At 35.4% G+C, this 15,653-nt stretch overlaps 2 protein-coding genes across 8 annotated transcripts in view; both read left to right on the top strand.

Moving 5' to 3' along the window:
• Positions 1-6,034, top strand: part of cux2b (cut-like homeobox 2b) — a 161,396-nt gene extending 155,362 nt beyond the window's left edge. For 3 of the 4 annotated variants that reach the window (XM_042761628.1, XM_042761630.1, XM_042761631.1), the window contains 3 exons: positions 368-556; positions 1,490-1,766; positions 4,626-6,033. In XM_042761628.1, the coding sequence (XP_042617562.1) occupies positions 368-556; positions 1,490-1,766; positions 4,626-5,304 (1,145 nt within the window). In that variant the 3' untranslated portion in view covers positions 5,305-6,033. Of the gene's footprint in view, positions 1-367; positions 557-1,489; positions 1,767-4,625 lie in introns of all 4 variants that reach the window. The other variant, XM_042761629.1, reaches the window with a different exon arrangement.
• A 5,698-nt stretch (positions 6,035-11,732) lies between these two features.
• The window catches only part of mtmr3 (myotubularin related protein 3), a 35,646-nt gene continuing 31,725 nt past the window's right edge, over positions 11,733-15,653 (top strand). For 2 of the 4 annotated variants that reach the window (XM_042761625.1, XM_042761626.1), the window contains exon 1: positions 11,734-11,933. The gene's annotated coding sequence lies outside the window, so the exon portion shown is untranslated. Of the gene's footprint in view, positions 11,934-15,653 lie in introns of all 4 variants that reach the window. The other 2 variants (XM_042761624.1, XM_042761627.1) reach the window with 2 other exon arrangements.

The following is a 15,653-nucleotide window of genomic DNA, read 5'->3' as shown; positions in this document are numbered from 1 at the left end:
CTGATTTGCTGCTCAAATTTTTTTTTTTTGATTATCATCAATGTTGAACACAGTTGTGCTGCAGAATATTTTGTGGAAAAACATTTTACATCAGGATTATTTAATGGGGGGGGGTAATTTATTTGAAATAGAAATCTATGGTAACATTAGAAATGTCTTTACTGTTACGTTTGATCAATTTAATGCATCCTTGCTGAACAAAAGTGTAAATTTCTAAAGATAATAATAATTTAAACGATAGTGTAAACAAAAAAAGTTTTGAATCAGTTCACTGAAATGAAGAGTTTGAACTGATTCATGTTGAATGTAGAATTCTAAGGACTGGAGGTGGATTGGTAACTGTAAGTATATGTGTGTGTTGTTGCAGGTCAGCGTCTGTTTGGAGAGAGCATTCTGGGATTGACTCAGGGTTCAGTGTCTGACCTGCTGTCCAGACCGAAGCCGTGGCATAAGCTCAGTCTGAAGGGCCGCGAGCCGTTCGTCCGCATGCAGCTGTGGCTCAACGACCCGCACAACATCGATAAACTCAGAGACGTCAAGAAAATGGAGAAGAAAGGTAAGAGAACAGACATTGATTCAGTTCTTCACTGATTCTGTGCCATTTCAGTGTTTAGATCTAAATATTAAGACATTTTATGAATAAACTTGATTTAAAATGGTGCGATCCAGTGTTATTTATATGCTTATTTTATTTACTATGTTGTTCAATCTATTAAAAATTATTTTCTTTAATTGAAATAAAGCTTAAAATAAAATATATTAGAATAAAAGTAAAATTAAAATTACTAAACTAAAATAATAAATAAAATAAATAAATTAAACTTTACTAAATAAAACTAAAATAAAACTGAAAATTTCGAAAAATTTAAGCTATATAGAAATATATAAAAAATTATTTATAACCTATTACAGTATTTATTAATATTTTGAATTAGCTTTTATTTTTTCATTTTTCCTTTCTTTATAATTTTAGCACTTTGCCATTTTTATTATTTTTGTTGTATGTTTAGTATTAGTATTTGTTTTAGTTTTATTCATTTTAAAATTTAAATTGTCATCATTGTGTTATACATTATATGACCCTTTTTTGATTCAAACTTTATTAATAAAGTGTTTATTTTTCAGACAATAAGTGGATTTGCTGAATTGCACATGCAGTGTAGTGAGATCCAGTTTTAGTGTAATTTATATATTATTATAGTATTGAATATTTGGAATTAGCTTTTGTTTCTATATTTTCGATTTTCTTTTTAATTTCAGTTGAAATTGATGTCATTTTATGTGCATTTGTCATTTTATTATTTTTAATATTTCTATATACAGTCATTTTAATGAGTTTTTATTCTAGTTTTAGTTTTGTTTTAGCATTTCAACTGAACTCTTTTTATCATTATATTACATATGACCCGCTTGCTGTGAAGATGCAGTGGTTTGTATTTTGCAGCTAGTGTTAAACTGCTGTAAAACAGAACGTCTTGGTTTTCTCTAGCGTATCTGAAGAGGCGATACGGTCTGCTGAGTCCCGGCTCAGACAGCGATTCCCCCAGCGCTCATTCAGACTGCATCAGTCCGGGTCTGACCCCGCTGGAGCTCTGCCCCTTCAGCCAGGCCAAGAAACCCCGCGTGGTGCTGGCGGCCGAGGAGAAGGAGGCTCTGACGAAGGCGTATCTGCAGGAGCCGTATCCCTCTCAGCACACCATCGAGATGCTGGCCGCCCAGCTCAACCTCAAAACCAACACCGTCATCAACTGGTTCCACAACTACAGGTGTGTTCTGCTTTTTACCTCGTAAAGACACCCAGAAGAGATGTGCTTGTGTCTGAACTCTTGTTGGTGTTTGAAGCTTTGAATGGGAGTTTAGCTCCACCTGCTGGACAACTGAGGAGTTTAAAATAGAAAGACAAGAAAGCCTTGTAACTACATCTGTACTGTGGCATGAACTGTCCAACATACCCACAAAATTCCAGTGTTTTCAGGGAACAATTCTTCAAATTATACCTTTGGTCCCCCAATCACTACCAGAGCACACTGTGTTCGATGTAGTATCCCATGATGCAAAGCTTTCAAACTGGAAGTGATATCAGCAGCAAACTATCGTCTCTTTTATTGGTCCAAAAGACATTTTACTAATAAATTAAATTTAAAATGTTAATTTAAAGACGATAACTGGATTAGCTGAGAACTAGCATTATTTTAGTGTTATTGATACATTATTAACATTTTGAATTAGCTGTTATTTTTATATTTTATTTTAATTTTAGTTGATGTTTTAGTATTTTTTATTTTCTATATTTATAATTATATAGTTTTATTTTAGTTTTATTAATTTAAGTATTTAAACTTAAACTGATTTATTTTATACACCGTGTTTTGCAGACAATAACTGAATTTGTTGAATTACACACGCAATGTAGTGAAATCCAGTGTTATTTTACTGTCATTTATAAACTACAGTATTAATTAATATTTTGATTTTATTTTATTAATATATTAGCTTTTATTTTATGGCTTTTAGTTTTCTTATTTTAATTTAGTTTTTTTTTTATATTTCAATATAGTTTTAATTAGAGCCCGACCGATATGGATTTTTGGGGGCCGATGCCGATGCCGATATTAACTCGAAAAGAGCCGATTTATAAGCCGATATTTTGATTTTGAAAATAAACTGGATATTAGACCCATTTCCTATAAACTACACTTACACAACATTCAATAGTAAAATATCTGCCTGTTCTATGTATGTGGGCTGTATAAACCATTTTCCAGAAGCGATTATGTTAAAAAAAGCCTTAGATTACAGTCTCAATGACTAAACAATTGCACATCAAAAGTATATATTTTTTAATGATCAAAAGAACACTGCATTAGAGGAATCTTTGCAGAAGTAGTCCCACACTTTGCTGCTACAGCGTTCACCTTTTTCAGCCATCTGTAGGGCAGAAAGAGAGACAGAGAAAGAATAAGCATGTGTATTAATGATATCACCATGTATCATTACTCATGTCATCATTAGAATTATAATAATAATAAACAGGGATCTCCTACATAGGCAAAAATGAGAAATATAGAGAAATATATATATATATTTTTTTTTTTTTTTATTTGTCAAGCAATAGGTATTACCTATTACCTACTTATATTTAACTATATTATTACAACATTTTCCTCTTATGTCTGTAAAGCTGCTTTGAAACAATCTGTAAAAAAAGAAGAAAAAAAAAAGCGCTTGTTCAGCTCACATTTATTTACATGTCCCCTCTGGTTTAATCATCTCTGACGCACCTACTGTAGTTACTGTAACTACACTATATTTGCTCTCACAGACACATTCATAACGGACCCGTATATCTTCTCCTCTTCTCTTTGTGCAGTCTGAATCAAAACATCGTCATGCGCTGGCGAACGTAAAGTTAGCCTACTGTTACCGGAAGATTACGGAATCAATTCGAAGTTGAATGGTTAACGTTAGTGTCATGAACACATCGCTGTCAATTTTGAGAAGAACCACCTTCAAACAAGTTAATAGCAAGCAATTTAAGGGGCCTGCTAAAAAGGAAGCTATGTTTGCGTTAGAATAACGTAACAGTTGTTGTTTTTTTTTTCGAGGCACGCTGTACATAACTTCTAGTCATTGACTACACGCGCCCCCCTGCCACAGTTACGCGGTCATTATGTGGGAAACACTGCAGATATATTTAGAATAAGTTAAACGCTAACGTTATAGTTTGACCTCTTATTAACGTTCGCGGCTCTTCCACTGATAAACATGGTATTAGCTTTGTGGCTAATCTAATATAGCAATGCATTAGCGGCTGTAAGTGATGTTACAGAATATTTAGAAGTGATAATGATAGGACCGTTAGCTAGAACTACCATACTGTTTTTATATACAGTGTATGAACTAAATCTACAATCATTTCACATGACGAACAACAGACTCACCGTCAAAAGAGTACATCTCAGTGGCTCGGCTGATAGCCTTCTTCTGTAGTGGATTTCTGGCGCTGTTGTCAACTGGGGAGCTGCAGAGCTCCCTCTGGTGGGCAAACTATGCAACACTCATAACATGAGTGAAGCATGAGACTCTGTTTCTCATGTTTCATCGGCCGTTATAAACGCCGATGCCGATTTAAATGCAATTAGCTCATATCGGCCGATAATATCGGCCGGCCGATATATCGGTCGGGCTCTAGTTTTAATTATTTTTATTTTAGTTATTAATTTTCTATTTAAACTTAAACATGCATTTCAGCTATTTTTTACTTTTAAAACTGTAAAATAACTGTATTTGCTGAATTACACATACAATGTAGTGAGATACTTATATACTATTGTAGTATTTAATAATATTTCAAATTAGCTTTTATTTTTATATTTTCATTTTCATTTTCATTCATTTTCATTTAAATATTTCTGTATAGCTTTAATAAATTTTTATTTTTCATTTTAATAATTTAAGCATTTCCACTTATTTCTGATACAAACTTCAATATTTATATTTCATTTTAGTTCAACTTTTTTTCAATAACTGATTTTTAAAAATAGTTTTAGTTAGCAATAATAACACTGATTGATCATGCTGCTAAAAATAAAAACTTTGTTTCATCATCATCATCTTTTCAACAGGTCCCGTATGCGGCGAGAGGTCCTGATGGAGGGTCTCCAAGACAACGACACTGACGCCGAGCACAACAACTACTCCCCGCTGACGTCCCACAGCCCTGTATCCGACCGCGACGACAGGAAGCAGCCCTCGGCTGTCCACAGCCGCCCTCTGAGCGCCGCCCCGCGCTGGTTCACTGTCAAACAGGAGACCAGAGAGCCGGATGAAGACGAGGAGCTCCGTCTGCGGCAGGCCAAGTGCTTCTCCGTCGGCGTCCAGTTCGCCCAGCTCAAAAGCGACCCAGAAACACCCCTGCACCGCTCGCTGGGCGTCAAAGACGAGGAGCCGCAGAGGAACAGCCATGAGGACGAGGAGCTGGAGAAGTCGCCCGAGGATCCCGTCAGCTTCAAGGCTTCATCCGAACCGTCTCGGAGCAGCCTGGAGGTGTCGCTCAACTCGCCCTCCGCTGCGTCCTCGCCCGGCCTCATGATGTCCGTGTCCCCCGTCCCGTCCTCTTCCGCCCCCATCTCCCCGTCGCCGCCCAACCCGCCGGCCCCGAGCCACCATCACTCGCCCTCGATCAACTCCAAACTCAACAAAAGCACTCAGAGACGCAACGAGAAGATGGCCAACCTCAACAACATCATCCATCGCCTGGAGCGGGCCGCCAACCGCGAGGAGACGCTCGAGTGGGAGTTCTAGAGATTCACGCTCTGTAAGAAGATCGTAAGGGTCAGATATTTATAAACACATTTTAGGTATTTTGATAAAGTCACTTTGGATTCTGCGTCAGCACTAGCTGGTTTCGAGGAGAGTTAACGTAGCGGTGTCATGAAATGCACACTGACGTCTTGTAGATTGCCACTGGGTGAGATTATTAAATAAAAGACCTCTGTCTTAAGCCATCAAAAAGCACTACTTATTTAAAAACAAATAAAAAAAGAGATAGACAATGACCAAATTTGCTAATTTTTGAATAGCAGTTTTTCAACTTTTGTCTGTAAGACAGGACTGCGAAGTCGAGTGACGTGCGACAGCTTCACGTTGACCGAGGGATAGTCCTAAAAGACTTTAAATAGTGAACATTGCATATGTATTTAGTTTCTTGGTGACATGTTTTGGATCTTTTGTTATACAAGCGTACAACGTGTGATTGTGTGTGATGTAGAAATCGTCTGCAATAGCCTTCACTGAACAAGATGTAGCATGGAACATAATTTACCCTCTATTTCCTCTCTAGATAGTAACCTGTGATATACTTGAGCGATACTATAAAAAGAGAAAAATGGAAAAACAAGAAAAAAGGAAATGTAAAAAAAAAAGTTGGTACGACGGTAGATGCATTTTTGGTTTTGTGAACGTGTCATTTATTTATTTTTGGTTGGATACTTGGAGGATTTACACCAGGGCTCTTGTGCACAGTTTACACACTGCAAAAAAATAATTTTCATTCTCTTTTTTCATTTTTTTTTTTTCATTACAAATATCTAAATATTCTTAAATCAAGATGCATTTACTTACTTATTTTAAGCAAAAAATATGTTTTCTGAAAAAATTAAGTGATTTTTTTTGCTTAAAACACACACATACACAAAAATCTATCATTAGGATAAGAAAAATAGTCTTGTGTTAAATCTTGTTTTAGGTCATTTTTCTTACCCACATTGGCAGATATTTTTCTCGCTTTAAACATAAACTCAATCTTGATGTGTTTTTTTTTAAGAAAACAAGGCTTAATATCTTGTCATTTTGCTTCTCATTTGAAACATTAATCAAAATTAAGCTAGTTTTTGCTTAAAACAAGAAAAATATTTATCAATGAGATAAGAGAATCTTGTTTTGCCTTTGATGTAAATATTTGAAAAATTAATTTTCTTACCTCATTGGCAGATTTTTTTTATTGTTTTAAGCATAAACTAACTCGCTCTTGTTTTCCTGTATAAATATCTAAACATACTTAAATTGAGATTTGTAAAAAATTATCATTTAAAAAAATCATCGAAATTAAATAAGCTTGTGCTTAAAACAAGAGAAAATATGTCAGTGTGGTAATAAAAATTCTTACCCCACTGACTGATGTTTGTTCTTCAAGTGTCAGAGATGTCATCTTAAGTCATTTTGCTGCTCAAGTAAATGTATCTTGATTTAAATTTATTTTATGTTTTTAGATATTTTTAATGGAAAACAAGACAAAAATACTGAGTAGGAAACAATAATCCTCAATAATTCATCGCACATGTACCTCACTGTCTCGACGAGCTGGTCTCACACAAACACACACGGGCCGGTGCACCTCCTGCAACCTCCAGTGTCTGAAACATACATTTTGGTCCAAAGGTCTGGATATAATTTAAGCCTCAAAGACCACCGACTGGTGGGATGGGATGGGTTTCCACGGGGAATTGTTTGCATGTATATGTTTTAAACTGATCAGTGATGCAGTCGTGGTCTCGAAGGGCCAGAAACATGCCGTACTCGTCTTCTCATTCTTCATCCATCTATCCGTCTGTGTTTCCTCCTGCATGAGAGTCGTGTGTCTCTGCAGACCTCCTCCAGCCGCCTCCTTCTGAATGGAACAACATGAAGTCTTGGTTCCTTTGGAGAATGACTACGGCAGTGTGACACTTTATGTTCTGGTCATTTTATAATTATTAAGACATATTTTAGCAGGGAGTTTAAAATAAATGCACTTAAAATTGAAATATGACATACTGGACATCAGATGAGAATCTGTTTTTAGTGTGCTTTAATTGTTTATTTCGTATCCCATGAGCACTTGGTCGACTTTTTAGTGTATTTTAGTGATTTTGATACTTATTTCCAGGTGCTCTTTCTACTGCAGGAGAAGTTTTACTAAAAGGCCAGAAACACACTCTGTGCAAGTATGCAGATGCTGATGTGAATCCTTGGTCAGTGCATTGCAAGCGTTTTATTATTATTATTATTATTATTATTATTATTATTATTATTATTATTATTATTATTATTATAATTTTACTTTGTATTTAGTTATTATTTTTTATTTTATTTTAATTAATTGTATTTAAAAAAGCATGCATAATGTTTCCCAACTACCTGACAGATGAACTGAAATAGGTGTCTTGAGAAATCACACCTGTCTCTGTGACAAAACCAAACTCTGTAGACAGTAAAACAGTGAAGCACCCTGTGCTTTTTAGCCTGTCAAAGATTTTGTGTGTTGAGCTTTGCTGATATTGTTCTGGAGAATGGGGTTTTAAAGAGAGTGCATGAAATTGAGGTTATTAATGTTTGGCACTTAAAGTTGCAGTACTCAAGGGGGGATAGAGTTTCCTCCACTGCAAAAAAATAAAATAAAAATAAATTAAAAATGTTGATCTTACTGCGTTTTTTTTTTTTTTTTTTACTCAGTATTTTTGTCTTGTTTTCTAGTACAAACATCTGAAAATCCTTAAATCAAGATACTTGATGGTTTACTTGATATGCAAAATTATGTAAGATATTAAGTCTTGTTTTCAGGAAGAATCATCAAAATTAAATAAGTTTCTGCTTAAAACAAGGGAAAAAAATCTGTCAGTGGGTTAAGAAAAATAAACTGAAATACTGAACACAGAAGTAATAAACTCAAAGGTAAAACAGGTATCCGACTGACAGCAATTTTTTTTTTTTTTTTTTCTTGTTTTAAGCATTGTCACAATTTTAATCAATGTTTAAGCAAACAAGACTTAGTAATTTTGCATCTCAAGTAAATGTACTTGATGTAATGTTTATTTCTACTGGAAAATGAGATGAAAATACTGAGTAAGAAAACAATTTTTGCAGTGCAATAAAAAGACATTTCCTCCAGTATTTTCACCTCTAATCTTTGTGCAAATGCTGCTCAGTAAATTACGTTGATGGAAACACTTGCATTCACATGCTTGCGTAGAGTCTGTTTCAGGTCCAGTATTGAATCATATTAAATCAGAAGCAGATGTTTGTTCATGAAATGCAACTGAAATGTGAACACAATGACCACAGCGAAACAAACACTGTTTCCCGAACAGAACGGCCTGTTTGTATTGTACAACTCTCTCACGAAGCATCTGAAATCACATAAAGCATCAAAGCTCTGCTGAAAAGACGTGTTCGATCCGTCCAGATGTTCTTCTTTGGTGTGTTTTTGCTGCTGTTGATCGATTGAAATGCTGTTTTTTTTTATTTATGATATTTGAAAACACTGATGTTCCTTTCCTACTGTATCATATTTTATACTGGATATTTGCAGCTCCTCAGTACCACACTAGAAAAATACACGCAGCACTTAGAAAATAGTGACTTCTTCTGCATTTGTGCTCCACAAGTCTTTGCCTTCATGTCTCGTTGAGGTTGTTAGAAAAGAACACTTGCACACTTGTCTTAATAGTACTGAGGATCGGATCTTAAAACATATGTAAATATATATATATAAATATTACACATTTACTGAAAGGGATATATCTTAGGTCCTTGACACTAGCGTGCTGATGATATTTAATAGAGTGTACAGTTATATTAACCAAACACATAGAGCCAGAGGGAGTCTGGCAAGCTTGCCCATGTTCTAGAAACTTCTCTCAGGGTAGACTTGCTTCTCTAAGCTTTACAAAACCTGTCAGGTCACAGCACTGGTCAGCGTTTACTGTTCCTAACCGCCGTTTGCTTTTCTTTCAGTGTTCTCGACGAAGTGTAAATCTGTTGGATCATGTGATTTGTAGATCTGAACAATTGGAAATAAGAATCCCATGTACTATAATTCATACACTTATTATGATTAAGAAGCAACCAAATTCTGAACAAAATCTGAATGCATCTCATCTGAACGCTTGTGACTGACGCCGTCAGGAACCATTACTGCTGATTAAAGTGAAACAACAATGACTACTTGTTTTTTTTTTATCTCTCATGTTACTGTTCATGTAATAAAAATCTCTGATGACAACAGTTTTTTGGCCCATTCTAAACTGCTTTCATTTACTAAATGTTTTGTTTTTAACATTTGAATTTTGCATGCCTTTTTATTTGCAAGGACTGAGAATGTTTGAGTGTTTCAAGAATGTTTCAAGAAATCAGCATTTACACAAAGTTTCACTAACTGCAGGTTATAAAGGAGGAAACTGTGTACTTTCCACAAGTACACTTTGACTTTTCGTAGTGGCACAAATGCATAGTTTTTGTGTGAGAATTATTACTTTGGTGACGAATTATCTCAAAGAAAATTAACCTATTAGATCATTAAAACATTTCATGCTCTTAAAATGTCCCAGCTTAGAGGTCCTGACCTTCAAACTCATGCAAAAATATCAATTTTGACACTTGTAAATCTACTATTGAAATCTGCTGGAATAAAATTAATTTAAAGTCATTTTAATGACTTTAATTGAATAATAATAATAATAATGTTAGCTGTTTCCTATCAGTGTTACCAAATAATATTAAAAATATATATTTGTATTCATATGTCTCAGACAGTGTTATTTTAGGATCACTGAAATACTGCTGTATAGTTTTATTAATATTTTAGAATCTTTTTTTTTATATATTTTCCGTTTTCAATTTAATTTAGTGTGCATTTTAGTAGGGTTTTTTTAATTTATTTGTCTATATAGTTTTATTTTAGTTTTAGTTTATTTTAGTTAAACTAAATTAAAATGAGAAATGTTGCCTCTGCAACCAGTTTATTTATTTTTTCAGTTGATGTTTATTTTATTTCAAGTATTGAAAATATTTGTAACATGCTTTTAGTTTTACCCTGGTCACCGAACACCTCATGTAAAATTATCACAACATAAAACAGCTCATTTAAAATGAAGTTTGGCCTCCTGAGGATGAGGATGATGGTGATGATCATTTTATGAAGGCGAAGCGCCCTACTTTCACAAACGCTGCTGAAAAGAAAAAGAAAAACTTTATTTTGTTAAGTGTTTCAGTCTGCTTTGTACCTTATTTGTGGAAAGTGCCATTCCAGTCTAATTAGAGGTCATAAGTAACTCCTAAGGCCTAAACAAGATTACTTTAATATCTCTGGTGCTTTAGTGTGTTTGTATTAGAATTAGAGCCTCACTAATTAAACAGCCTCACTGAAGAATTATAAAAACTGTCAGACTTGAAAACTTGAAAATAGTTGGTTCTGCTCTGGTTCTGATAGTGTGTGTGTGTGTGTGTGTGTGTGTGTGTGTGTGTGTGTGTGTGTGTGTGTGTGTGTGTGTGTGTGTGTGTGTGTGTGTGTGTGTAAATGAGGCTCTGTGGCGAGTATGACAATTGAATACTAACACAAGGGGGAGGCAAAACTCTTTAGAGGTGGTTCCTTTTATGTGCTGAAAGTCTGGGTAGGTAATGGTCATTTTTTCCTCCATCCAAAGCGTTCTGGTGTGTTTGCACACACTGACCTTATGGCAGAGCACTTAAAGCTTTGGTTGTTAAAGAGAGGACAAATAAATGTCAAATGTCATGTGTCTTTTAATCACATACATAGGCTATATACAGAGTCATTACTGAATACAGTACACCACTGTATAAACCTGTCTCGTCTGTGTATTTTTTGTTATAGCCTACCTTGAAGGCCTACTTTATTTTATTAAGCAATATTCAAGTAGTTTTATTAGTAAAAAAGCTTTACATTGGGAGCATTAAATTACAGGCACATTGACAAACAATCAAAATTCCAGTTGGACAAATGCTTATTTTCTTGCCATTTTATGATTTAAATTGTCCATTAAATTGCCAACAACTTTACAGATTTTTATTCACTGGGTAAAAAATAAATAAATATTTAAATAACCATATTTAGATGACTTCAACTACAATTTTGACTTCTTTCTCACAATTCTGACTGGCAAAAAATAAAAAAATATTTAGATAAAAAGTTTATATATATATATATATATATATATATATATATATATATATATATATATACAGTATATACACACACATCAACTTTAAATTGTTTCCTTTAATTCACTTTCATTTACAGTCAATTTGATATTGTTGACATTGTTTTTATGTCACATTTCCACCTCCACTATCTGTAAATATTTATTTATTCATAAGTTACGCATTCATTGGCGCCAACAACCGGTTACAATATCCACTTCAAAGCCTGTTTACATATCCGCCCCTCCCCCACACGTTCAAACGTGTTGACGCAATCTGCGCCGTGACGTCTGACGTCGTCGCGGTAGCTGCGATGATGACGACGGGATTCCACAGTGGGACTGGCCGATTCTGCAAATGGCTACTAGGTGCTATTTGTCGATTTGTTCGTCGTTAATCTTCTCTCCTGCGGCTCGGAAGAAGGCGTACACCCGCTCTGCCTCGCAGGCTGCCCCCAGGTGAGTGAGCTGAGTGCTGTTGGCGCGGGATGCAGGTGTTTTTGACGTGTTTTGAGGCCTTATCTGAAGGGTTCCGCCCTCCGCTTGCAACAACAACAACAACAGACGCCGAAACGGGCCTTGTCTGAGGAAAAATGTCTAAAATCCTTCATATGAGCGGTAAAATACCAGCGCGGTTCAGAGCCTGTTGCTATTAAGGTGGTTTGATATAAGCAGAGGAAAAACCGCGGCCTTGGTAACGTTACTCAGTTTTTTGTCGGTTAGTCAGTCGGTATTAGAATCGCCGCGCGCGTTTGACTGACAGATCGAACGCGAGCGCCTTACAACAGTTTACCATGGTAACCAGGTTTACCCTGTTGCTACAACAATAAAGCTAAATTTAGCGGTATTCACCAAAGAATAAGAAAACGCTTTCTGTAGTATTTGGATCTAAACTATGGTCGCCATGGTAAAAGTAATGCTTACAAAATCTTGATGCATCATTTTGGATTCATTTTTATGACAGTTGTGTATAATATCAAGTCGGGAGTACTTTTGTAGCAATAGCTGCCATGTTACCAGCATAATAACAGTTACTATAGTTATTGTTACTGCAGTATTTGTTCTGGAAGCTTCTTTGCTTTTGGAGGAGATCCTGTAATTATTATGACTAACTTGGAACAATAACTGTAATAAGTACAATATTTTGGTGGAGACTGTGATTAACATGGCAGTAAAGCTCAGTGTTTAAGTTTAATACATTAATCATACTTATTTAATAAATTATGATGTCTCATTCAAACAATGCAAGATACATTTTTAGACTGTTTTACTGTGGGAACAACAATAACTCAACCATAGTTTCCATCAGAATGCCATAGTTATTAACATGGTGACTGTTCCTGAATAATGGGATCCTCTTCAAGCATTGTAATATTAGAGGCTTTCAGAATGAGTGCGACTTTTTCAGCAGCTTTGGTTCCGGTTGTATTTTCCCATTCATTTTTTTGCCATAGGGATCTTTAAAAAGTATTCCTGAACAAGCCATGAACAAGAATCACAATATTACAAACTTTTATTTGAAGCAAAAAAGCATTTGCAAATCTGACAAAAATATTTAAAGGGATAGCTCACCCCCAAAAATAATTAATATCCTGTTAGAGCAAACGGTAGATTTTGACTTCCATAGTATGAAAAAAATACTGTGGAAGTCAATGGCTACCGTCAACTGTGTGGTTACCAGCATTCTTCAAAATATCTTCTTTTGTGTTCAACAGAAGAAAGAAACTCACATTCACGGTGCTTCATGGGAGTGGATGGGCACTAAAGTGTTTAGCGCGATTTGCTTGTTGTGATTGTTTGATATTTCTCTGTGGAATCATGGGTAATGTGTTTTTATTTATTTTTTTATTTTTTTTGCAACCAGCAATTCCACTGTTAAACATGATTAGTAAAAAAATGTTGAAATAATGCAAACTGATGGCTTCAACAAAAGCATGTGCCATTGATTAACAACCTCATAACACAGAATGTCTTTCTTTAAAGGTTTTTAAGTTATCGTTTAAGACCAATTCCCCTATAGAGAAAATCAATTGGATTTTACTTCAGGTGCCCAACTCTCGCACTCCGTACCCAGTTACCATAGTTTCACTGCAGTAACTAAGGTGTTTTTGAGGGAATGTGTGGTTGCCTTGGTTTAGCTGAAGAGAGGCGTGTGTTGGGTTTGTTGTGTTTCTGTCCGATCCACGTGGTGCTGCTAGATGATCCTTTGGCTCTTCTGCTGTGTTTTGGTGTTGGGTTTCTCATGTGGTCTGAATCTGACTCATGGTGTGACTTTGGAATGAAATGCATGTGGTTAAAAGTCAACTCAACCTGCTGAATGAGCGCAAATGACTGGCATCCAATCGCAGCAGTAGATAAAACCTCAAAGATTGTGTGTTTACACTTCACTGACTGTGTGTCGTGGGCCGATCAATAGTAACCTGTGTGACAGGAGGGCGGGTGGTTGAGTTTATGAATGAACTCATAATGATAAACATCTGTTTGTTTAGAGCACAGCAAACCCACAAAGTATTTGGACAGTTACGCCATATTTAAAAATGCCTTCCATTAGATCAAGTCCCCTGTGCTCAAACCCGGCAGAAGCTTTCTCTCAGCTTCAGTTTTCTTTATGATTTTTGATGTCTCAGTGTCTTTGAATCAACTGGTGTGATGATTTTTAATGGATAAATGAAGTCTCCTCGATTTAACGCAGGTGTCTTACCAAAGTATGGACATGTTCTACTAGCATTTTCACAATGTAAAATCATTATGCATCCATTCAGACATTTCAAGTGTCCAAATATTTATTGTAACTAGTGTTGTCGATGCGATACCAGAAGAATATTTATATTTTGAAAAGTATTCCAGAGAGTATTCCAGAGAACCATGTAATAATAATATAAAATTTTACAAATTCAACCTAATAATCATAAAAAAAATCAAAAAAAGAACACAAAACAAACACACAACAAAAACTAAAAAGAAAATATGAAGTAAAATTTTATTAAATATAATATTACATGAATTTAGATTCTAGTTTCTATTGTTTCCTTTCAGGATGCATGCAAACAAATCACAATATGACTGTTCCAGCTTAAGGATAAATGTGTTTACATCCATTATAATAACATTTTTAAAAAGTGGCATGAATTGAAATGTTGCAAGTAAAAAAAAAAAGTAAAACATAAGCTCGCATCATCATGAATGTGCCCTATGACATTAAAATTGGACAGTAAGGTGGTTATACGTTGGTGTTGTAAAAATGAAACCGAATCGGTCCCAGTGGTGGTTTAGGAAGGAGAGCACACAATGCCGATTGACCTTCAGGACAGTAAAAGTGACATCTGAGATGGACAGAAAAAACACTGAAGGATTCTTCTGTATACCTGTAGTCAGTTAACCTCAATGGAAGGTGAGAATTCTCTCTGAATTTCTGAGTTTCTGAATACCCATTACAGATATGAGGCCTGTCATGTGAAATAAGGAGAACCTTCTACCTGAAAGAATGCTTTTGGATCTGGGCCAGTATGAAAATGGTCTGGCACTAAATAAATCTACTTTTGCATGTTGAACAGTTTTCATGTACCACATTGCACTGTCATTTGTTGAGGTCATGAGACTGCAGTACGGTTACAAGACACTAAAATGGCCAATTAGATTAAACACATACTCCTGAGCTGTAGTAAACACGAGTGTTTTCTTGTTAGAGATATGTTTTATCAGTAGTTTCCAGATGACGCGAGTGTGGCCTTCACTGGAAGCATGTGTTTGAATGTTTTTGCATAGGGACGCTGTTGCCCTCTAGTCATGAACCAACTGAACTTACTCACATATGACTCTCAGGAGACACACAGGGTCACTGAAATCGATGACATGGTGTAATTCTGCTCTTTTTAGTCTTTGATAACTTGGGTTTTGTTATCTTCTGTGGAATTGTGTCATCTCATCCCTTATGCATCTTTAGTTAGCAGAGCTTCACAGAGAGCTTTCATTGGAAGAAAAATAAAGACCGGTTGGTTTTTAGGGTTGGTACAGTTCCAAAGAAGAGAGAAACCAATGATACAGTGTTTCCCATTTGAATTTTAGGTGTGTAAATTGTCCTTATTACATAATGTTGCTTGTTTTCTTCCAGGCAAGCTTTAATGTTACAGTTTATTGAATTAAAAACTTTTGTGTCATTTAGGCCCAGTTAATATCTGT

Source organism: Cyprinus carpio, chromosome A8, assembly GCF_018340385.1.
Source record: "Cyprinus carpio isolate SPL01 chromosome A8, ASM1834038v1, whole genome shotgun sequence".
In the NCBI taxonomy this organism is placed as follows: Eukaryota; Metazoa; Chordata; class Actinopteri; order Cypriniformes; family Cyprinidae; genus Cyprinus; species Cyprinus carpio.
The sequence above is the reverse complement of the archived record's forward strand: the minus strand, read 5'-3'. Positions and strand labels throughout refer to the sequence as shown.